The sequence below is a fragment of the Poecile atricapillus genome, chromosome 22 (assembly GCF_030490865.1).
Source record: "Poecile atricapillus isolate bPoeAtr1 chromosome 22, bPoeAtr1.hap1, whole genome shotgun sequence".
Classification (NCBI taxonomy): Eukaryota; Metazoa; Chordata; class Aves; order Passeriformes; family Paridae; genus Poecile; species Poecile atricapillus.
In genome coordinates, this window is record NC_081270.1 from 5,436,671 (window position 1) to 5,459,278 (window position 22,608).

Sequence of the window (22,608 nt, forward strand, 5' to 3'; positions counted from 1 at the left end):
TAAATTCAGCCCTGCTCCTGAGAAAAACTCTAAAAACTCTAAAACTCTAGAGAAAACTCTTAAACTAGAGAAAAACTCTAAAAAGAGCTCCATGAGGTTCAAATGGCTTTCTTGCAAAAATATTTCTTCTGATATAGGTACTGAAATTACCAACAATTAAATATTTACATATCAAACAGGAAAAGCATGGCCATGTCTTAAATCCATGTAATTTTTAATTCAGATTACCAGCATTATTAAACCAACTAACTATAACACATCCAGCAGGTTGCAATGCATATGGTTCTTTTAGAAAGCTGTTCCAGTAAAAAAGATTAATTAATATACAGAGTGGAAATACACAATTACAGTCATTGCAGAACAGCCCCAAACAATCACAGCCAGGTAAATGCAGTTTTTCAGTTTTTGGATTCACTAATTGGTCTTCTCTAAATGAAGTATGTAGTGAAGTTAAAATAGATGTGGAAAAGATCAACTAAAGTGACCAAGGCAGTGGAGCATCAAACTTACATGAGTAATACTAACATGAATACTAATATGAAAAGATGGGAACTGATCTTTGAGGCTTAGTTCAATCAAAGCTGAGATACAATCAATTGCAAAAGCAACTTGGTTGAAAAAGAAAAAATAAAAAGCAACTCACTGACTTCTGTAAGAACAAGGGACATTCACTGAAATAAAGAGGCCAGTTTAAAAGTGCTAAAAGTCCTTTACACAGTGCATGATATCTGTACTCTTTTGCCACAGGTGCTTATGGAGGCAGATTGTACTTGGAAATTCAAGAGACACGAAAAACTAATGGTGATATCAGAGAATAATAAAGGCTGAGTCAAACTCTTTGACATCCTTAATCCAATGCCAGCTGCAACTGCAGAACTATGATGAGTGCAAACAGCAGTCATGGTCTTCCTAACAAATCCCTTCCTGTGACTGGCAGAGATGAAATGTGAGGCTCAAGCTCCAGGCTGGCCCAAGAAGGTGTTTTTATGTTTTTATGCCCCTGTGTGAGCTCTAAGACAGAAGTCACTGCAGCTGCACCGCTGGTACAAAGCTGCAAAGCAAGTAATGGGTTTTGTGGTTCCTTTTTTTTGATTATTAAGAAACACTTTGTCACCTTGCTCATTTTCCACTGTCCTGTGTAAAAGTACAGTCAGCACTATTACATTGAACAAACGGCACAAAAGATTTAAAAATAGCATAACTCATGCCAGTTGGCCACCAAACAGGTTTGTTTTTAAAGGATATGCAAATCAGTGTCACCCTGACTATTATGAACAATTCTAAAACAAGTAGGTATTAACAATGTTATAGGAATTAACTGCTGTGCCTCTTTTTCAGTAGAAAAATAATTTCTTCATTTCTCTTTTTACAGGCTCCACATTTGGCTTAACCCATAGTTCATCCAAAAGCCAAATGTTCGGTTTGGCTTCCATCAGAAGAGGCTGCTTTGTCCACTTACTTATGATCTGATGTAGTCAAAAAAATAAGAATCAGACTTCAAAACCTAGAAAGAATGGCCTAAAGTACAATTAATTTTATTTGCCTTCTATTTTCAGAGCCTGTGTGGCACCTTTTGATCCTAATTCCTCAAGAAATATGAAGTCCACAAACTTGAGAGCTATGTTTATGCTAAGGAAAACTAAGATTATTCTCATTTTCAATCAAAAGCCTATTTGAAGCCTTGAGAAAATACCAGATATTGCAAAATAAATGACAAAATTTGAAATATTGGAATAGAAACAACAGAAGAGACATGGCTGAGTCTCGAGCTTGACTCAGAATCCTGGCCAGAATTTTCACAGCTAATAGAAGTAACCAGACACAGATTTCAATCCATTCCTCCACACTGAGAAAACAAGCTGTGAAACTTCAGCTGACATCCAGATGTCCTCTAAATTATGCAGCTTTGATTCAAACTTGTGTTCAGTGTGATACCAGGAGAGAGGGAAATAGAAATATTCGATGTCAGCTTGAAGGCATCGTCCAAAAAACAGATTGGATGATGCTCTCATTTGTTAGGTGAAATAGCTTCAAGCTCTCCTGGTTTGAATGTGTTTCAGTGTTTTCCAGGAGTTTCCCAATAATCTAAGGCACAGTGGGTTTACCTCCCTTGCCATAAATTCAGCCTTAGTGTCACACTGGATGATTCTGGATCTTCCCACACTACCTCTGGGTTGTCACTTCTCAGTGGCAGTGGTGGGGTGGTGAAATTCCTTTCCTTCCTCTTCCACAGGAACCATTACATCATTCCCTGGAAAAGACTCTGTTTCCTGCTCTGGGTAATGCATTTCCAGTTCCTCTTCCATGCTTTCCTGGGCATCGAGGTTACTTTCACATCCTCTGACAGCACAGTTCTTGCCACTGGGCACTTCTGAAACAGACCCCACGATAACAGTGTCGGCCTTCATGATGTAGAGTTTTTCTGAGGAAGGAGAGAAATAGTGCTGAGCATGGTGAACAGTCACTGCTGCCCCAGAAATGGCTTTTTCAGGTAACATTTTTATTAGGACTCTGGGCATTTCAGATCAAGTAGATTGAGCTTCCATGGGATTAAGCCACTGAGCTAAAGGTGTGACTACAGGAAAAGACAAAGTGGAAAAGGCAGAAGACATTCATGAGAATCTGTAAGAAGAAACAACTAATTGGGATCTAGATATAAAGAATCCAAGGTTTATGCTCCTGCTGTTTCAAGAAACAACAGGATGTAAAAGAAACCTTTGGGTAAAGATCAGCACTGTACAGAAGTTCTGGGGTCCTAGGACCTGCAAAGAAATTAGTTTCTTTCTAGCTCAGAATAAACTACAAAATTTTCTGAATCTTGGGTCCAACTTGTTGTCTTTAGTCCTTCCCAGAAAGGTAAATAAGGCTTTTTCAACGGCTTGCACCACTGCACTTAATTCAGGAGGATGCTGCACTTCAGACACTGTAGGTTAATTGCTTGGAGATATTTGGATATGGTAAATCAAATCATCACATTCATCCCAATCCATCACTCACAGTAAAAACAGAAAGGGTGTTTAGTAAGGAAAGGTCAGTTTTTGTAATATGTAAAATAATACCTTCAAATAACCTCAGAATTGGGTTTGGAAGCAGTGCCAGAATGTCCCAGATGGTGTCTCAGGTAACAATTCCTGTCCAATTCACTCCCCCTGTGAATGAGCTCCTTGCCTGACTTTATCTCCCACCCTGTGCCATGGTCAAAGACTTTACGGGAACACATTTCATTATTATGAAACCAGAGAAGAAAATGATAGCTAAGTACAATTCTCATTCAGTATTACAGCATCATCTTCCAGCAGACACATTCAAATTTCTTCTGTAAAATTTACATCTTCTAGAATGAAAAGGAGGAAGAAAGGAATCTTATGTCAAATTCATAGTGACTAAGACAAACATGAAAAAAAAAAAGAAAGCATTATATTCAAATGAATAGGTATTTTTGTGTCAAAGATCTGGAGATTCAGCACAATCTTTGTGAGGAGATCTGGACACTTTGAAGTTTAATAGTAATCTTGGAATGATATGCCATGTTTGAAAATTTGAAAAAGGAAGATGACAAAAGGAAAAAACCAAACAAAACCAAGACTCACCAATTCTGTTATTTGTGTGGTCTCTGACTCGAGAATCCACAGGACAATCTGGGGCATTCCCACTGCTTGGTGTCACATCACCCCAGTGAGGACTTTGTGCTTTTTCTGTGCTGGACACCAAGTTATTGTTGGTTTCCAAAGGAAGGACTCTGTCAATTAACTCCTCCTCTTCTGGCCTACTGTCAGTGGTCAGTACAATCTTCTGCCAATACAAACAGGAGAGCAGAAGTGGGGTGAGTGTAAAAACACTTTGGACACTGCAACAGGTCCACAGAATCCTCCTGTGGCAGTCAGGATAACAGAATGTACTTCCAGCACCACTGTCCCAGGGAGTGAAACCTTCCAAAGTACCTGACAGGTGTGGGAACTTCAAACCAGGCTCCTGCATCACTTAAAACCCTATTTCAAAATACTGTTTCTAAGCTGAATTCACAGATTTCTAATCACATTTTCAGGAATGTACCTCCTTTCCACTAAAGAAAATATGTTTTAGATACCTCTTGAACTTTGCAAAGACCTGTCATGCTCCTATGGAAGAACAGAACAAGCCAGAGGCCAAACTGATTTAATTTCAAAATGCCTCAGCAGAATGTCAGGTAGAAGAAACAAGCTCAGAGGACCTAACACATGAAGAATTAATTACAAGCAGTTCTTTAAAAGAGGAATCAAAATCTGAGAGAGGCTAAAGGTCCTAAATCACAATTTTCTGGTGGTTCTGATCTTCTGTTTCCACAAGGTTGGGAAAGAAAAAAAAATCTGAAATTTGGATTTTATAACCCTTGCTCATGGTCTGACTCTCTACAGAGGCAAGAATTGAAGCTCCTCACAATTCAGGAATTAACAATTACACACTGAAATGATGAGAGCTGATTGCAACCAGAGTAACTGGAAAAAGCAGCATCTTGTGTGTGTGTAGATGCACAACATTCAAAAGCAAACTCATTTAAAAACAAACAAAAAAAATAACAGTCTAAAGAGTGGTTTAGCAGATCTGGACATTTAAAGTTAACAAGCCTAATAAACTGAGAAGATTCAGAGAATGAAAGTTGCTGTAATTTCACTGACAGAGGGGAAATCAAACCGAGCTTTGACCATTTCAGCAGCTGAGGAACTGCTTTCTGTTGTTGCCACATTAACTGATATTTGTCCTGCTCATCTGCAAACTGTCCTGTGACACCAGGAGCTTGTCCTGAAGGAATGACAAACCAAACCCACTGTGTACCCATATCACAGCCATGCCAAACCCTGCAGAGAAAAAGGGATGTGGAGAATGAGAGAAGAAAAGCACAAATCCCATCTGTGTGACTGGAGCAGTAAGATCAAATGGGACTGACACACACAAAGTTCTCCCAGAAGGAAGAAAAGGCACATTCATCCTGTGATTTCAGATCTTGTCCCATGGAATGCACCAGGAATGGCTGAACACCAAACCAAATCCCCTCACAAGCAAGATTGGCAGCATCCCATTATTTAACAGCACAGATTTGTGTATTTTATCAGCCCAAAATATGAAGATATCAGGTCCTAATACACCTCATCCAACCTAAATGATTACATATTGTAGAGGGAAGTCCAAACTGAAAGGCTGGCACTTCTTGGACATTTGAAAAGAACATTTACTTTGGCATGGAAAGCGATCTGGTTTGGAATATTGTTCACACTTACTGCACATTTGTTCACGAGGTCCGAACCTGCAGTAGAAATTAAAAACATTATCAGAAGAAAGCTCACATACAATCCTAAGAATGTTAATATATGCTCTGAAAGATCACCTAGCAATGTGCTTCCTAAACCACTCCATGTGCATGATGCTTTTCTTAAAACTCAGGGCACACTGAAATGACACTCCTGAGGTGAACAGGTTGCTGCCAAGACTGTGAGACCTTTCTGTCCCCTTCTGCATCACTGTCCCCACACCACAACTAGTATTCATCTTATGAAAAACATGAACTGATGAAACTGCTTAGATAAGCACAAGACAAGCTTATTAAAAAGGAAAAAAAAGGAAAAGAATTGTTAATAACTTTCTACTGGATTAACAAGTTAGGTCAGTTCATCATTTGGTCAGATGATTATTAAGGGGGTGGGATTTTATGGGTAGTTCCATTAACAATCCCTGTGTTGAACACTGGGCAAAGAAGAGAGGTGAGAAGGAGGGAGTGTACAACATTCTGTAGCACCATGAAGGTGGATGGGCTCAGACCTACTGTCTAATTTCACCTCGATGTGCAATCACCTTTATTTTCAGAGCATCAGCTCTGTGATGCTACACAGTAACAGTTTCTATTGTGCAAGGCAAGTGAGGGAGAAAAAATTCCACTTTGAGAAAATTAAGCTGCACACAAGAGGCTTTAAAGTGTATTCCTGAATGAATGAATATAAAAAGTTCTGCTGTGTGGTGATTAGAATCTGACACAACAGAGAATAGATCTGTCAGTGGAATTGCTGAGAAGGGATCAGCTAAATGGGTAAAATGTTTGCACTTTGTGGGATCTGGACAGGATTTTTTCTGAACATGTTTCTCCGATATTTGAGTGCCCTAAAATCAGTCAGGCGTTTTCCAGCACTGACACATCACCCAACCCTTCACCTGCCGTGGGAACAAAGTGCCATCTGGTGGCACCTGGACACATCCAGCGTGTCCCCTGCCTGCTCAGGAGGAGCAGGACTGGCCTCTTGCATGGCAGCAGGGACACAGGTGTGACATGAGAAACTTCCACTTTGAAATTAAAACTCTATAAAATAAAATCCCACGTTTAGCTATCCACTTATTCTTCAGTCAGAGGGATGGCACTGCTGGCCCACCAGACACTCACCTGGAGATTTGAGCGTGTATTTGTGAGCAATGACCGAGTCCAGGTGTGCTGATGAAAGAAACCTTTCATTTAGTCAAACTCACCATGGAGCCTGAGGGCTCCAACAGCTTCACCACACCCACAGATCTACAACCAACCTAGAACATGCACATCCTGCCTTCTATAAAAGAGGGAATGTGGTTTTGCAGGCACACCCCACATGGAACTCCAGGCAAAGCTGTGGGGAGTCAGTGTCAGTAAAAATCACCCTTCCTCTTCTGCTCAGAGCCCAGCCCTGTTCCCAGAACCAAAAACTACTCACACAACACTTCAGGTATCATTTAATACAAGTGTCTGTGCTGAGAGAATAAACTTTCCCTTTCCCCACCTGGGGGTCTCCCACCCCCTTCCCTCCCTAAATTCCCAGCTGCCTCCATCTCTCATGTTCTCCAACATCCTGCATGAGCAGCTTGCCTTAAACCCTTATCTGGCCTGTAGAGAACATTCTCTTCCCCAATGACCTCCACAAATATCCCCACATTGGAGTTTCCCACCTGCTGTTTGGCAGATCAAACAGCACATCACCTGTTACAGCTTGAAAAACTCACACTTTCTTCTGAGGATGAGGATCCTCTTCTTGCAAACCTTCCATTTCCAAAATATCAGCATGCCCCCAAGAAGCACTGCCACAGAGAGAACCACTGCCCAAAGAACTACACCTACAGCACAGAGAGGGAGCACAGAGAAAAGCAGAGGGGAAATCCTGAGTACATCCATGTGTTTGAACAGACATCATTTCACAAGTCCGAGGGGATTTGCAGGAAGTTCCCACATAAAAACTGTGTTTTATTTGAAAGATACTTTCAAATAAAACGTTCTAGAGAGAGTAAGTGCTGTGCCTTTGTTACCTCCTGTTGTCATCTCCCCCTTAGCTGAGGTGGGAGAAGTGCCAGCCTGAGCTTTCTCCTCAGGGGTTGAACTGGGATTTTCAGTTGTTGTGACACTTAGAAGGTCACCACTAGCAGAGGTCACCAGGTTCTCCTTAAACACCCTCAGGTCAAAGTTATTTGTTTCATTGCTGGATCTCATAGACAAAGTGCTCGGGGTGAGGTAAGTGGGCAGCTGGTCCAGGCAAACTTGATCATGTGTGGCATTTCCTTTCCTTAGCGTTACTTTGTTCAACTTGGCACAGCTGGGAATGAAAAGGAACAGGTATCACTGCTGTGGTACAAGGTACAAGTGTTTTCCCTGTGACAAACATCCCCTTGGTCATTTTTGTACCAACTGCAGTTATTGCTTTTGCTGTGAAAGTCATTATTCTTCTCATCCCTGTGGCACTAACTCTTGGATGCAAAGCTGCTGCTCACACAGGTGTGCAATTCCACTGCACTTAATAAACTAAAAATGAGACAAGCAGGATTCCTTCCTTCCCTTGTTCCTCCAGCCCAGAGCTGAGGCCTTCTAACCTCTGCACATGAACCCAGAGTGATTCCCGTGCTTCTGAGATGAATTTGTACACTTTGCACCAGAAGTGACATACTCTATTTCATCCTTTATTAATTTCAGTTAATTTGTCAGTCCCATTAAAGAAGCACAGACTCACTTGGTGTGGGGTTTGCAGATGTCAGTGCTGGAATTTTGATCAGAGAAGGTCCCAGGAGGGCACTCTTCACAAGTGACATCATTTGTTGAGGTGCCTGAATAAAAATAACAACTGAGAACCATCCAAATAAAATACACCAGGCCTGTGGGCAGGACAGGAAAGGTTATCTGGGCAGGCAGGAGTTCCTACCCCTGGTTTTGACTCCAAAGCCAGGCCTGCAAGCAGAGTGGAGCTGGCAGCGAGTGCAGGTGTTCTCCACAGCCATCCTGCAGAACAGGCCGGGCCGGCACTCGCACGTGCGGCTGGAGTTGAAGGAGCAGGGCTGCTTCTCCACAAGGTCCGGTTCTGTGGGCAAGGAACAAAGGATCACCTTGCAAGGGAAGGGTGAAGTGGGGCCAAAGCTGAGCAACACCAGGTCCAAGGCTCAGGAAGAAGAAAATGGTGCTGCTCCTCCTCATGATCACAGAGTGGTTTGGGTTGAAGATGAGTTTAGCACTGATCTCTGTTACTTCTCTCTCCTTGCCTCCTTTGGGCTGAATTCTCTGTGGATATATCTTTTCTCTAGTCCCTCAGCCTCCTTTGGGCTGAATTCCCTTGGGATCCTCCCTCGTGGGGAGTCCCACTTATCTCAGTCCTTATTATTCGAAGAAAACTCCCAGGCTCATTAGATTCTGGTTTCTCGTGTTTATTGAAGGATCCTTACAAAACTTGGCAGGTCTATCCAGACTAACTGCACAAGCTTAAATCACCACAGCCTGGCTCATCTCGTACTAATGATACAAAATGGCCTCAAAGCACGTGGTCTTTTCACCTTTATACTGACTTTTATCCTATTAACTACAGACACGTGTATTGTTATTATATCTCAACAAATAAGTTTTCTATATCTACTCGCGTAATTAAAAGTGCGACTAACTCTAAACCAATCACATTTTGTGCTTCTATAAACTGCAGAAGCATGGAGAAGAAGGAAGAAGAAGGATTAAAAACTACACCCTTTTTCCTCCATCTTTACTCCACGTGTGGAACCCTCTTAAAATCTACACTTTCACCTCTGTGTTAAAAGAAATGTTTTCCTACTTTCTATTTAATTTCTTACAAACTCTGGCTTGCTCAGGGATATTTGGAAGCCTTTTTATCAATATTATATATGATTAATGTATTTTTTAAAGAATTATATAGACAGAGAAATGTCCCTGCATTTCTAGACTCCTACAATCTCATCCATGGGCAGGGACACCTCTCACTGTCCCAGGCTGCTCCAAGCCCTGTCCAACCTGGCCTTGGGCACTTCCAGGGTTGGGGCAGCCACAGATTTCTCTGTGCCAGCCCTCCCCACCCTCACAGGGGAACTATTTCCTCCTGGTATCTAATCTAAACCTGCCCTCTTTAGGTTTAAAGCCATATAATGGTAATTGAGGTCATGAATAATTAGAGAAGCCTGTAGATAATAGCTTGTAAATGGGCAGAAAGCAGAAACCAGACTGGGATAGCACTGGAGGAGGAGAATTTTTAGGTAAATCCAGGAAACACAAGAAGTAACATGGATGAAGTGCAAGGTAACATTCTGCTGGTTAACTCAGTAACCAAGGATGGATAATTTTGCTGTGGAAATTCTAAATGAATAAAATAAAAATTAAGTGTAAATATAATATACAGTGACAGAATGTAACTGTGAGGTATGTGTGGGGAAAAGGAAACCTTTTGAGCATGACACACAGGCATCACATCGTGGCTTTGGGGACACATTGTTCAAGTATTGATCAGGTCCACATGTCATGCAGTCTTCAGCTGGATCCCGAGGACATGCCTTCTTTTTAACAGAGCCTGGAGGAAAAAAAAGCAAAATATACAAAATACCAATCCAAAATGGGCAGAAAAGCATCCTGAAGTGTTCTTGTCTGCTTGTTTACCTGTTAGACACATTGCCACAGTCTTCTCTTTGTCATTTGCTTTCTCTAGGACATTTTTGCCTTTCCCATTCAAGTGCTAAGGTGCAGGGCCAGGACATAACCCCAGTTGGAATGGACTGCTGTGGAGTGGGCAGATGGCAAGCCATGTGCTGCCAGAAAAGTCAGCCAAGTCTCCATGAGGGACATTGTCCTGCCATTATTAAGTTCCCAGGGAAATGGGTTTCAAATTTCCTTCCTTTAATTAAAAGGACTTGTAGAAAAGCTCCTCTTTCTTTGCAGTGAGCAGCTGAGTTAGGATTAGATATGAGCAGGTTATTGCTTGAAGGGGTAGTGGAGGATAAAGGTGGAAAAGATTCTTATAAATTTTACAGTGGAGGAGTCCAGGACTGACATGAGGATTTAGTGATAAAGAATCAGCAAAGGGGAACTGATGGATCCTGTGGCTCATTAGAGCCTGATTTAAATCAGATTTCTGCTTCTCACCCAGCCTCACCGTGACATCCCTCATGCCAGGAGCTTTGGCAAAGTATGGTTTTGAAGAAGAAAAGAGCTTTTCTTGAGACTGTCAAAATCACATCCCCACCCATTATTTTCTTTTATTGGACCATTTTCTCCATCCCTTGCTCTGATTTACACCTGAACAGCTGAAGGACTCCAGTGGTGTGGCCAGCAGCACAGGATATCCCAGTGGGAATCCTGATGGAACTGGATGCAAATGCTGGCAATCAAACACTACAGCCCTCTGTATCATCAGAGCACAAATACAGCTCAGGAATTTCCTTTAAGAAAAACTAAATAAAAGACTTCTGCAAGAAGATACAGATGGTGGTGAAGTTCCACAAAATACCCACCCCACTGAGGGGGTTTTGGCCAGTGGGGCATTTTCAGACATTTCCACAACTCCTGTCTCACCAAGGTTCCTCTGAGTCCCACCCAGTTTCTAACACAGCTCAATGGTCCCCTGACCAGGGCCTGTTCCTCACCTGAGACACTTTCCAAACTGCTGTGACTACGAGAATGATGTCAGATTTTCCATACCTTCATTTCATATTTTTTTATCTCTGAGAAGAAACTCATTTAGGCAAATTTCACTTTGCTAGTTCAGCCCCGGGGGCAAGTTTGAAAGGAATTCTTTGACCTGGCTGAATCAGTGTCAAGTGAAGTGATAAAATCCCATATAAATTCTATCACATGATCTGGTTTGCATGCAGACTGCACAGGAGCAGAAGAGTGGAGAAGAGATTCACATCTGGAGCCACATTAGACAGTGATTCATGAACCTGCCCTTTTCTTCAGGGACAAAACACAACCCTGCAGACACACAGGGTCTGTGAGAAGGGCTCCAGGCAAATTGGACTGAACTCTAAACATACCTGAGGGACACTGGAAACAGCAGTTTTGTGAAGTTTCATCATAGAACCAATTCTCTTGTGTGTCACAGGAATGAGGTGGGGTTAATGATGTCTAGAAATTGAAAGAGACAAAAGACACAATTAGAAAACAACTAATTCTGTACTAGGGCTGATCCCAATGCCTGCCTCAAGCAATGGCAGTTGCAGATGGTAAAGAAAAGCCCACAGCTTTTCTGAAAATTCAAGTATCCCCAAAACAACTAAATTATTGTCTGTATTTCCTTTATTTGCAGTTAGCAAATTAAAAAAAAAAAAAAAAAGAAAAGAAAAGGATAAAAATTACTGTCCTCAAATGATTTCATGTTAGTTGGAGCTAAGAGGTTTTTTTAGGGAAAGGAATAAAATCCCCAACATCTGTAACAGATTTCCAGCTCTGTGTGCACTGGAGTAAGAGGTGATACCATATTCAGCATCATTTAAATCCACATAGATTTGGTGTAATCCACAGAGGTCGTTCCTGTTTGCAGCATACAAGTTTTCTGTTACTTATGCAGTCACACTGAATTAAAAAAACCTAAAATTATTATAAACCAATAAATTATTTTACTGATTATTCAGGGACAAATCCTACAAGAAGTTTTTGCCTTGAAAAGAATGCTGCAAATACTCCCACAATGAAGCCTTTATTCAAATAACTGATCCCACTTCTGTTGTGAGTGAAGGTTTTCAGAAATAACCTTTCACCACTACATAACCAATATTTATTTAGTTAAAAAAAAAACCCACCACAAAATAGTTTCGATTTTAGCTTACAAAATGAGACTCAGCTACAGCTTGTAACAAGAAGCACATAATTAGTTTTTGTATGGCTGGGCCACTACATGCTCTGGGAAATTACAGTGCTACAAGTGTTCTGATGAGAAAATCTGATTTTTGAATTTGGCATCTCCCTTAAGAATCCCCTAAAAATGTTGTTATCTGAATTTCATTTTCAGTATTTACTAGAAGATATGAACAGTGATTTGTTGTTTGTTTTTTTTGGTAAAGAATTGATAAACAGATTCCCCAGAGATTTTCCCACACGATACTGGTGGAGCAGTTAAATATTTCAGAAACTCTACATTTCACTTTCTGCTGATGAATTTCCCACTGGACTTTGAAACACTGTTTGCTGTCACCTGTTCCCTCTGTGCACTGTGCAGAATCTCATTGCCTAACTCATTTCACAGCCTGCTCTCCTGTTAAATATACACAAAACAAAATTATTTAACTCCCATCAGGGAAACAGGAACTTTCAGTCAAGGAGGAAATGAACAGAAGAACCCCAAATGCCCAATTTTTTCTTCCTGGTTCTCTTGGGCAACCAACTCTGGCTGCAAATGAAGCTGAACTTTAAACAAGAGTACAAACCCTTATTATTGAATTACTTATGCAGCACCTAAGGTTCCAGTTTATTTAATTGTCTGTTTTGGGGTTTAAATAAAAGAATAGTGTCTGTGTAAAAATGTAAGAGAACAGCTTTTAAAAAATTTACCTTGCCAAGAATATGAAAATCAGGAGTTTAGTATTAGATTCTGCTCCTGGTTCCAGCAGTGCACATTCTGATTATGAATTTGACCTGATGGTAGTGCAGTGATAAATCACTGCATGAATTAGGCCTACAAACTAAACAAATGATGCAGATATTCATATGAAAGAGTACTCAGCCTTATTTTCCCCCTTTCCACGGGAGGGCAGCTCTGCACTGCAGCCACCTGCCTTATTCAGGTCATCCATGGCTCCTCCACAAATGCTGCTGTCAAGTGGCCAGCTGCAAGCACAGCTTTGTAGCCACCTGAGCTCTTACTGAGCCAAACCCAAGGTGCTCTGCTGGGAGAGGAATTTTAATAAATCACAGCAGGATGTCTGTGACTGAGAAAACACCTTCTGAAGACCTCACTGCTTCTAATCCAGAGGCAAAATGCCTGTGATGTGTTCAGTAGAGGTGTTTCAGGAGTATAAAAATTAGTATAGATCCTTTCAGTGATAAATAACCTTCATATCAATGCTCAGCATCAGTCACCATGCCCCCCATCCTTGGCATCTTTTTCCCTCCAGTTCTGAAGCAATCTGACTCCTACTGTGACCTGTAACAGCAGCACAGTGAGGAAAACTTCTGCTCTTAACTCAGCAGGAAGGTTTGTCCCCAGAATTCTCTAAGGGGTCAGTGAAGATGTACCAGTTTTATTGCAATGGCAGCTGCTCTTGCCATTACAACTCCTTTTGGTTAATGTGTATTATTAAAAATCCCTTTAACACTCAAGGAAGATCACACACGTACTGGAGCAAGGCTGTGGTGGACAGAAGGTCTTTATTCTTTTCTCTTTCTCTTCAAATAAAAGTTTTGGATTTAGCAGGAGCTGGAATGCATCTTGTGTAAGGAAAGATGACAATTCCTCTCCTCTTGCACTGCTCTGTGACAGATGCACAGGGATGCACTGGTTTCGAGATTTCAGCAATTTAACTATTTTATTTTCTTTTCTGAATGCACTGCAGATCAAGGACCAATTAAATAAAGCAAACATATAGATCAGAAGTATTTGGGTTTTTCAACACCTGCTTGAGAGAATTTGTTTCAGAAAATAGGCTTTTTATAGCTCTTCTCACTTTCCTGATTTCTGCAAAAATGTTTGCTATTCCAGTTTAAATAATGGCAGTTGTAAAGGTGGTGCTGAATTCAGTGGGCTACTCTGCAATTCAGTCAGGACAAGGCTTGACTCATTTATTTATGGTTTTTTGAACTCATAGAGAAAAAGTGATTGTGAGGCAGACTAAGAAATTGGCTTGCTACAAATGAGCTGTAAGTCAGGAAGAAAGCATATTACCGTAAAAAAAAATAATAATCTACCAGCAGTGGCTATTCTAGAACTGACTAATACTGCAGCAAAACAGTTAACTGTCTGTCAAGCTTCTATCCAAATTCTGACAGTACAGAGAAAGCTGAGAATCTACAGCTTCAAGTAGTCAAGCTTCATTTGCTTGATATAAAGACATTATCAACAAGTGAGAGTTTTCTGGCTATAAAAAGAAACAAAACCTAAATTGTGGACTGAGGTATGATGGAATATGGTTTAAAAATGTGACCAGGAAGCAGAGACAGCATCACTTGTACTGCAGTAAAAGAATTGCTGTGAGAGAGGCAATGCAGGACAGAGCAAAGGCAGCTGCTTATGCCAGCAATGTCTGTGCATTTATTCCAGGTAACTGATCACTTTACAGTGAATATTGACAATGAGTATCAGAAAACCTAATTTTCTCTCTGCCCCTTTCATTTTGTGAACAAACCATCAAAACTGATGTCAAAAAGCGTCATCTTTTTGTTTGGCTTTCCTGCTAAAGCTGTCTGCCTTCAGCACACTGGACAAGTTTATCTGAATGCCCTCCCAAACATTCCTCTGGTGAGCAAAGATTACAGAACACTCATCCCTCTGTACATCAGGAAGGAGACAGTGGCAGCACAGATAACCTGAGGAAAGTAAAGCAAACTTGCAATGAGGGAGGGGAATTTACAACTAAAGACACGAGAGCAAACTCCTACTCTTACCAAAAGAAGCAGGAGGATTTTTTTTTTTCAAATGTCTATTAAGAGGATACAGAATTTGGTTATTATCAAAGAATTAACTGGAGTCAGTGTCTTGTAAAAAAAAAATCTGGCAGCCCAAGTGATGTGCTGGATTTTTCAGTTCCTGTGTACAGACAGGTGTCTTAGGCTAATATATACTTGTATTTCTACTGTAAAGGAATATCCTCATTTCCAGTCCAACACTCCATGCAAATACTCACCTGCTTGACTTTACCACTGCAGCCTCTCTGTGCCTGACCTTTTTTCTTTTTTGTTTAATGTGTATTTTAAAGCATCAGTCAAGGAAATCACCTGGATTTATGCCAGGTGCTGCGGGCTCACTGCCATGTGATCCCCAGGAGGAGGGGACAGGTCTCAGTCGTGGGGTGAGAGCAAACCCACAAGAGCTGATAGGATCAGAGCAGGGAGCTGGTGTGCATCTACTGCATCAGCTGAGTGCAGCCAGTGGGCTGTGCCTATTTAAAGTGATTTTTGATTCAGAATTAGTAGTGGATTCATGAGGAAGTCGGTGTCAGCAGGGTGAGGGGTGTAAAGGGAAAGGTCTATTATTGTTTAGCCTCTACACCTTTCAACTTGCCCCTCCTGATTTGCATCAGCAGAGTGGGCAGCAGCTCTCTGAACCAAGTTCTGCAGCAATGTGCCTGTCACTGAGCACACAGCCAAAAATAAACCCCCAGCAACCTCAAAGCTTCCCTCACTCCCCAGCTGTGCTGTCCTGGAGCTGCAGCAGCTCCAGCAGTGCCAACATCCTGCACATCACAGCTCACATCCCACACTCCTGCCTGTAAAGATCCCAGAGAGGGCAAACTCTCCTGGCTGCTCTGCTTTATCTCCTGAGAGCTCTTCTCACCCTTTATCCCCCCTGTGTTGCACAAACCCTGCCTCTGTGGGTACCCAGCTGAAGAGCAGGATGGCTCTGCAGCCCAAGGTGCCCCAGGTCCTGCTGCAGGACCCTGGTGTCCCCCTGCCTTACCTGTGGGGCTGTGTGGATGTCCTGGAGGAGCAGCAGGAGCCCCAGTGCCAGGGGCAGGCTGCAGGCAGCCATCTGAGTGCTGTTAAATGTCTCTGGCTCCCAGCATCGCAGGTGAGACAGACAGGTTGTTCCTTCCAGAGGCTGAGACCCTTCCAGGGTCCCACCAAGTCATGCTCCTCGCCTGTTCATTCAGTCCAGAGACATTCCAGCTGTTCAAGACAAGCAGGAGACAGGCTTTGAGACTCAATTGAGGTGAGAAAACAATTCAGAAGGAAGGGGGAGGGGGTCTGCCCCAAAAGAGAAAAGTAAAAATAGAACAAAACTGAAGTGCCTCAGTGTCCAGCCCCGGTGCTTCAGCTCTGTGAGTCGGGGGTGAGCAGCAAGGTTGTGTCCCACAGTCAGGGCTGCCTGTGCAGGCTCCTGACTCATCTGGGCTGCCCTCAGAGAACACTTCACCACCCCAAAGCCTTGGACAGGCACAAGTCCAAGCCCTGCCCCATACAGCTGTCACTTTTTCGAGAGCTGCAGTCAAGCCTCAAGGAAGTTCCCAGTAAGAAACATTCTTTCAGTACACTCATTTTACTCCTGTTTGGATGAGTGGGTGAAGACTCACAATCAACCACAATGACTCCTCTAAGTTTTAGGCTCTACACGTTGCCACTTAAAACACCAACATACTACAGACTTTCCCCTTGAGAAAACTTCCCTTTCCTCCAATCCCAAGAGAAACTAATTCCTGTTGATGACAATCATCCTTAAGACTTCTGCTCATCGTTTCACTCACTTCCATTTGTTACTCTGGTTTTTGCTCTGATGCCTGGAAATATTTCAGTTGGTTGAAGATGCCATGAAGCCTCCTTATCTGCCCTAGAAGTATTGTCAAAAGTGAAGGTTAGCCACTTCAAAAGGGCAAAGTGCCTTGAAAACCTCTGAGGTATACAGGAAAATAATGACAATTTGAATTCTCACACCTCTGGGTTGTTTTTTCTCTGCTTCTCACCCTTATCATTAACAACAAAAGAAATGAGAAAATACTGAAAATCAGATAAATGATGATTTTAGTAAAGACCCACAGCTCCATCACTGCCACCACAACCAAGCAGCAAAGATGAGCATTCCAGAGGGACCCTGTGTAAATACCTTCAGCTCAGCTGTGACAATTTTAACTGCCTCCATTTATTTCTCCAAAACTCCACCACATAAACCCCAGGCATTTTCAGCACACTGCACACTGTGTGTGACACACAATCAGTCTCCTCTCCTCACTCTGCTCACTTCCTAAACTCTTTTAGCTACAAAAGCTCTTGGGGTAGCTCTGCCTCATATGTCTAGAGACAACGAAGAATTTCAATGCCAGATTATTGCATTCATGATTTTCTTAATTAAGTAATGGGCTAGAACACACCTTAATCTTCTGTAGTAATATTCCATTAGGCAATTCTCCCAATTTATTAATGCAGTTTCAAATGACAGTAATCAGGACAATTGATGAGATCTGGTTGTATTCTTTCCCTCCCCTCTGTGGTTTCTTTTTTTTCCTATTTTCAGGCCCTATCCAAGTTTTTCTAGCAAAAGGACAGACACCAACATCATAGAGAGCCTGGAAGGTTTAAGTTACACTGCTGAAGTCAGCATCTGATGCAACAATCACTTATGTGAGTGCAAAAATCTCAGTGTAAAAGACTTTTTCCCAGAACTGGCACCAGGGAGAGTTTTCTGGCCTGTTTTCCAGAGGAAGTAAGATTGAAACAAGCGTACTGAGCATTTTTTATATACATGTATATTAGTTCCTTTTTAATGAATGGTGTCAATATTTTTAAAATCCATTGGATAACTTAATTCAGATTTGTCTGAGACAGCAATGCCATTAAATTCTACAAAGATCCATGGAACAAGATGACTTGGGTAAAGGGATAAGTTGCTGATGGCACTCACTGAGGGAAGGCTCCAGGGTGCTCCTCAGAAGAAAAACTCCCATCCAAAGTGAAACTGGGCTTCCCAGCTGCCAGTCTTCCTTGAACTTCTTAAGTTCTTTCTTGATTGCATTAGATATTTAAAAGGATAGGAAGTGGAAAGTGCTTATTGTTGCTGCTGGCTTTTCGGAAAGGCTGTTACAAGACAAAATGTTATTGGAAGTGTGTAATAAAAGCAACATTAATGAAGAGGGTGAAGAGTTTATTCCACAGGAACATCACAGCCTGCATGCATTTCCAAGTGAATGCAGCTTTTCAGACTTTGTGTGTTTTGATTTCAAATACAACAAAAGGGGCTTTCCAAAACAAGTCCTTTCAATGACTGGAAGGAGCACCTCCATTTTATAACAAACCCACGCTACTGTTCCCTACATGGTGGCTCCATTTCCTAGAAAATAATCTCCTATGTTAATATGAAAAAAAACCCCACAGAACAAATAGAAGCAAACAACCAACCCCTCATTCTGTTCTTCCATCAAAGGACAACATTTGTCAGGAAAATAGGGGAAGCCCCTGTGAGCATGCTGTTATTTATAATGTTTATTTATTACATGTATCTGTCTCTGACATCTGGATCACTTTTTGCTTTAGGTGTTAAAGGTAGTGATGCTCTCAGACTCGATTTCTTGGCATTTTCTAGTTTAACCAATTCAGAAAACCTCCTGTAAGTCAGGGATTATTCAAATGCCACTTGATACCTGGAGCAAGAGAATGCAGAGACCCAACTAAGCCTCAAGGGAAAGTCTCCACCACGTGCCCAAAACATCCCTTCAGCAAAGTCTGCTCACTGTGCTCTGAGAGCCTGGCCATGGAACACTCCAGAAGGAGCATTGCTACACATGTGCACAAGCAAAACTACTCATGACATTTTCTAATTTTGAAGTAGCTGATTTTAGTCTCATCTTGTACTTTTATCATGGTTTCTTCTGCTTTTGAATACAGATGTTCAGCTAATTAATATACATCTAGCTGTATGAGGGAAGAAAAAATTACAAGTGTCATCTCTAAACTTCTGTCAGACAGATGAAAAGGACCATGAAATTTAAAAGGATACATATTAAAAATACCTTGTCTAAAATCTGTATTTCAGTGTCTGTCTGCTACTATTCAGAATGATGCCAAATTGATTTTTGCCTTTATATATTCTCTGTATTCTTTAAATATATATTTGTAGCTCTGTAGCCTGTTGTTGTGTTTGTAGCTAGCATTTTACCCACCCTATTAGACAGAAAGACAAAATAAATTCCCTGGTGGCTCCAAGCCCTGGGGATTCAAGGTTTGACTCTCTGGGAGCCAAGGTTGAAACCAGCTTTCTGAGAAACATTTTCATAAACAAAATTTAGTTTCTGTCTAAGAGGGTGGAAGGTTTCAGAAAGGGTAGAACCAGGGAGGAGTTACTTCATGACCTGTGCCTCTAATTGGGGATTCTTGTCATTATAAATATATATAATAATTAAATAATTAATATAATAAAATTATACTAATTTACTAAACACATAGAAATTTGTGCTTTATGTTCTGTGTGCATCTTTGGCACTTTCCATTTGGCATTCTGTGTGCTCCAAAGATCCCTATAAATCACCTGGCTCTGGCTCATACTTGTAGGACCGGTGAAACAACATCAAGAGCATTTTGTCAGCAGTATGCAGACAAAAAAAATCACCAAATTCTTGCTCATTAGCCAGGTGAAACAATACCAGAGCTTGAAACTTCCCAAGGAGCCCCAGGAGTACCAAAAGATACTGGCTGAGATACACAGCACATACCTTGGGGTACAAATTAAAAGAGAAGGGAAATTAAGGCATTTCCTGCAATGAAAAGTGCAAAGAATCTCATGTTTAAAAGAAGAAAAACAAGAAATGGAGAGGAAGAATGCCAAGAATTAATCTTGCAGCCTTTCTTGATCTATTTAGGGATTTTAGCCATCAAAGAGCTGCTCTGGGGAGGGATGGTGACACTGTGATAACAACACAGCACACAGGATCCTCTGATTTTAGGCATTGTAAGAAAAGCCAAACACTGAACTTCTCAGTAAATCTTTCTGCAGCCCAGAGGACAGACAGGAGGGAGAGCAGCACTGGGATCTCACTGAGATACATCACACATCCATCAGGGTTTGAACTGCCTGTAGCTGACACTGTTTGAAATCCTACATGAAAGAAGAAATACAACCTCATTTATGCCAGAGATTGGCAAAATTCTGTCCCTCTCTGCCACTCTGGTACTGATATTTATTTGCTGGCACATACACTGCTCATTTTTAGTATTAAATATTTGTCAATCTATTTAATTATGTCACTTTAATGGATGAAATACACTGCAGGTGCTCTTGAGAACATGATCTGAGAGCTGCCTTAATTCAGAAATTTACCTTGGTATATTTGTCCACTGGGATCAACAATGAAGATGGTTTAAAGCTCTTGTTGCACTCTTGTTAAAATGTAGCAATGGCTTAAAATTGGCCACCATCAGGAAAATAAGAGGTTAGCACATTAATAATAAAGATAACATGTCTTAATTTCCACTTACACTTCTACATGTCATTTAGAAAGATTTTACATGGATAAAAAATCTTATACCTTTGTTTTCATTATCTCAACTAATACTACTGCCCTGCATAAAGGGATAAAATAACTAATGTAACAACAACAAAAAAATCTGTATAAAATGTCTTTTACTGCCCCCATAGTAGCATCAAAACTAAAGTAGATTTTGAGTCAGACTGAAAAATGAGAAGAGCTGACACAGAACTCAGTTCTCTCAAGAAAGACGAGGCTTCCATGAAAGAAACCAAAACCATATCACAGAATTACTGTGCCCACAGGCTGGGAGAGACAGAGAGGGAGAGAGAGAAATGACCTTAGATGAGAGATCACACCATGTCTGTACTTTCAGTAATTCTGACTGCAGCTTCTGGAAGGGTGCTACACTTACACATGGTCATTCTCCATAGAAAAAGCTCTTGGTAAAGCAATTTGAAAAAGCACCAAGAGCTCCTATTATATACATTTTAATCCCAAATAGAAAATAAAAAAGTCTGGGGAAGACTGCCCAGGTTAAAACACACAAGTGGGACTCATTAGTTCCCCAGAGTGTCACAGACCTTTTGGGTAGCTCAGATCCCTTCTTGATACTCTGGTTCTCCTCACCTAAAAGCTGAGTCTTAAATCTTTAAAGCTTAACAACAGAAGCCAGATGAACTTTCCTGTGTGAACATGAACAAAAGAAACTTGGGAAATATCAAATAATTTTTGTGAAAGATTCAAAGGGGAAGATTTTCAGGATGTAGGTTTTTCCAAAGACTGTAAAACTTCTTTTCTTTGACTAATTGAGCATCTCAGCCCTAAAAATTTAGGGTGTTTTTCTTCTTCCTGGCAGTTTTGCTCTGCAGAAACCAATGGAAGGGAGAAAACCAAGTCCTTAGTTTAGGTCAGCCATTATCCAGGGAGCTGGTGCAATTGAGGGGTTTGACTCCAAAGAGAAGGGGCAGAACTTCTCTTGTGTTTTCAAATTTGAGACATTCTGCAAACAAATTTTTATGGACTTTGAAAACACAACTTCCAAAGAGATGAAAGCCCCCAGAATCAAAGTTTGCAAATGATTCAAAAAGCAAGTTCAAGCCACATGCAGCTGTTTCACCTGGGAGTTCTGGGGAGAGTCACTGCTTGATGTGCTCATAACAAAACAGAACACAGAAATCGGCACTACATTAATTCAAAACTCTTGATATTAATTCTTAAAATGTACTGACAGAAAGAAACACCTGAACCTGAGACACCACGAAAATGATCTCAACAGAAGGCAAACAAACACTAAAGGCCATCTAACACTGGTTCTGAGAAGAAGGTGGGAGCTGTATTTTAACAGCTGAACTATATTGCCCTGTTCAAATCAATCACAAATATGTAATTTACTGCTTATAATTTGTCTAATTAAGAAAAGCTGCATTTCCCATCTCATGAATCAGTGTTATATACATGTAATAATCAGGAAGGGGAACTAAACCACCAGCTTTACTACCAAAACATCAGGCAGAAGAGAAGTGAGACAGATGAGCACACCCAGAGGCAGCCATTCACAGGATACACAGCTTCCCAGATTAAACCAGCACGTTCCTAAGTGCTAGAAATGGGGAAAAAATATAAATCCAGGTCAAGCCAACTCCAGGGAGAGCAGACAAGCTATCCCATAGCTCTGTGCCTACACAATCAAGTCAAATATTTGTATTATTTTGAGGCTTAGGAAATCCTTGGCCTCAGAACATTTCAGTGTTCCAAACCCAGAACCCCAAAAACCCCCAGACACCACCCTGTCCTGCCTCAAACTCGAGTGGGCAGGGGCAGCATCACCAACTTCTGTCACCTGTGTCTAATGCAGTCATCATCACACCTCCAATACCTCCACAAGTGTCAAAGACTGAATGTATTCCCATCTAAAAAGAGACATTTTGAATTCAACTTTGGCTCCAGTCTGCATCCAGCAGAGAGATCTACCACAGGTGAGTGAATCTACAGCATTACCTTTTCTGTTCATGGTGTGGAACACGCTTGCTGTCATTTATTTCAGGATAAACTAAGGAAAGGTTTATATCTTATGTTTTGAGTTTGAAGGCAAGGTAGTAAAAATGTTGAATTTGCCCTGTTTGGTATAAAATTTGGCACCTAGTGTTGTGATCACTGGATTAGTCTGTTTTAAAATCAGTATTTCCAAGAGTGGAAATTATGGGACTAATTCCATCCACTGGACCCTACAGATACATAACACAAAGCTAAAGTCATGCTAAAAAA

General features: G+C 41.2%; 1 protein-coding gene across 1 annotated transcript; it reads right to left on the reverse strand.

Annotated features, from left to right (window-relative positions):
* Nucleotides 1-206: 206 nt before the first annotated feature.
* Nucleotides 207-17,806, reverse strand: TNFRSF8 (TNF receptor superfamily member 8). The gene is made up of 12 exons (XM_058855062.1): nt 17,784-17,806; nt 15,849-16,057; nt 11,275-11,365; nt 9,690-9,815; nt 8,178-8,333; nt 7,989-8,082; nt 7,294-7,577; nt 6,994-7,104; nt 6,407-6,454; nt 5,256-5,281; nt 3,591-3,792; nt 207-2,422 (listed from the first exon to the last, which is right to left on the reverse strand). The coding sequence occupies exons 2-12, from the start codon at nt 15,918-15,920 to the stop codon at nt 2,178-2,180; spliced, it is 1,455 nt and encodes a 484-aa protein (XP_058711045.1). The 5' UTR covers nt 15,921-16,057; nt 17,784-17,806; the 3' UTR covers nt 207-2,177.
* Nucleotides 17,807-22,608: the final 4,802 nt, after the last annotated feature.

Bases quoted from the DNA above. Each gene is read 5' to 3' on its own strand.
- TNFRSF8 (XM_058855062.1), bottom strand. From the start codon at position 15,920: ATGGCTGCCTGCAGCCTGCCCCTGGCACTGGGGCTCCTGCTGCTCCTC. The intron at 8,083-8,177 runs GTAGGAACTCCT...ATTTTTATTCAG, and splicing joins CTTTGGAGTCAAAACCAGGG to GCACCTCAACAAATGATGTC. The intron at 2,423-3,590 runs GTGAGTCTTGGT...CTCCTTCCTCAG, and splicing joins CCACACAAATAACAGAATTG to AAAAACTCTACATCATGAAG.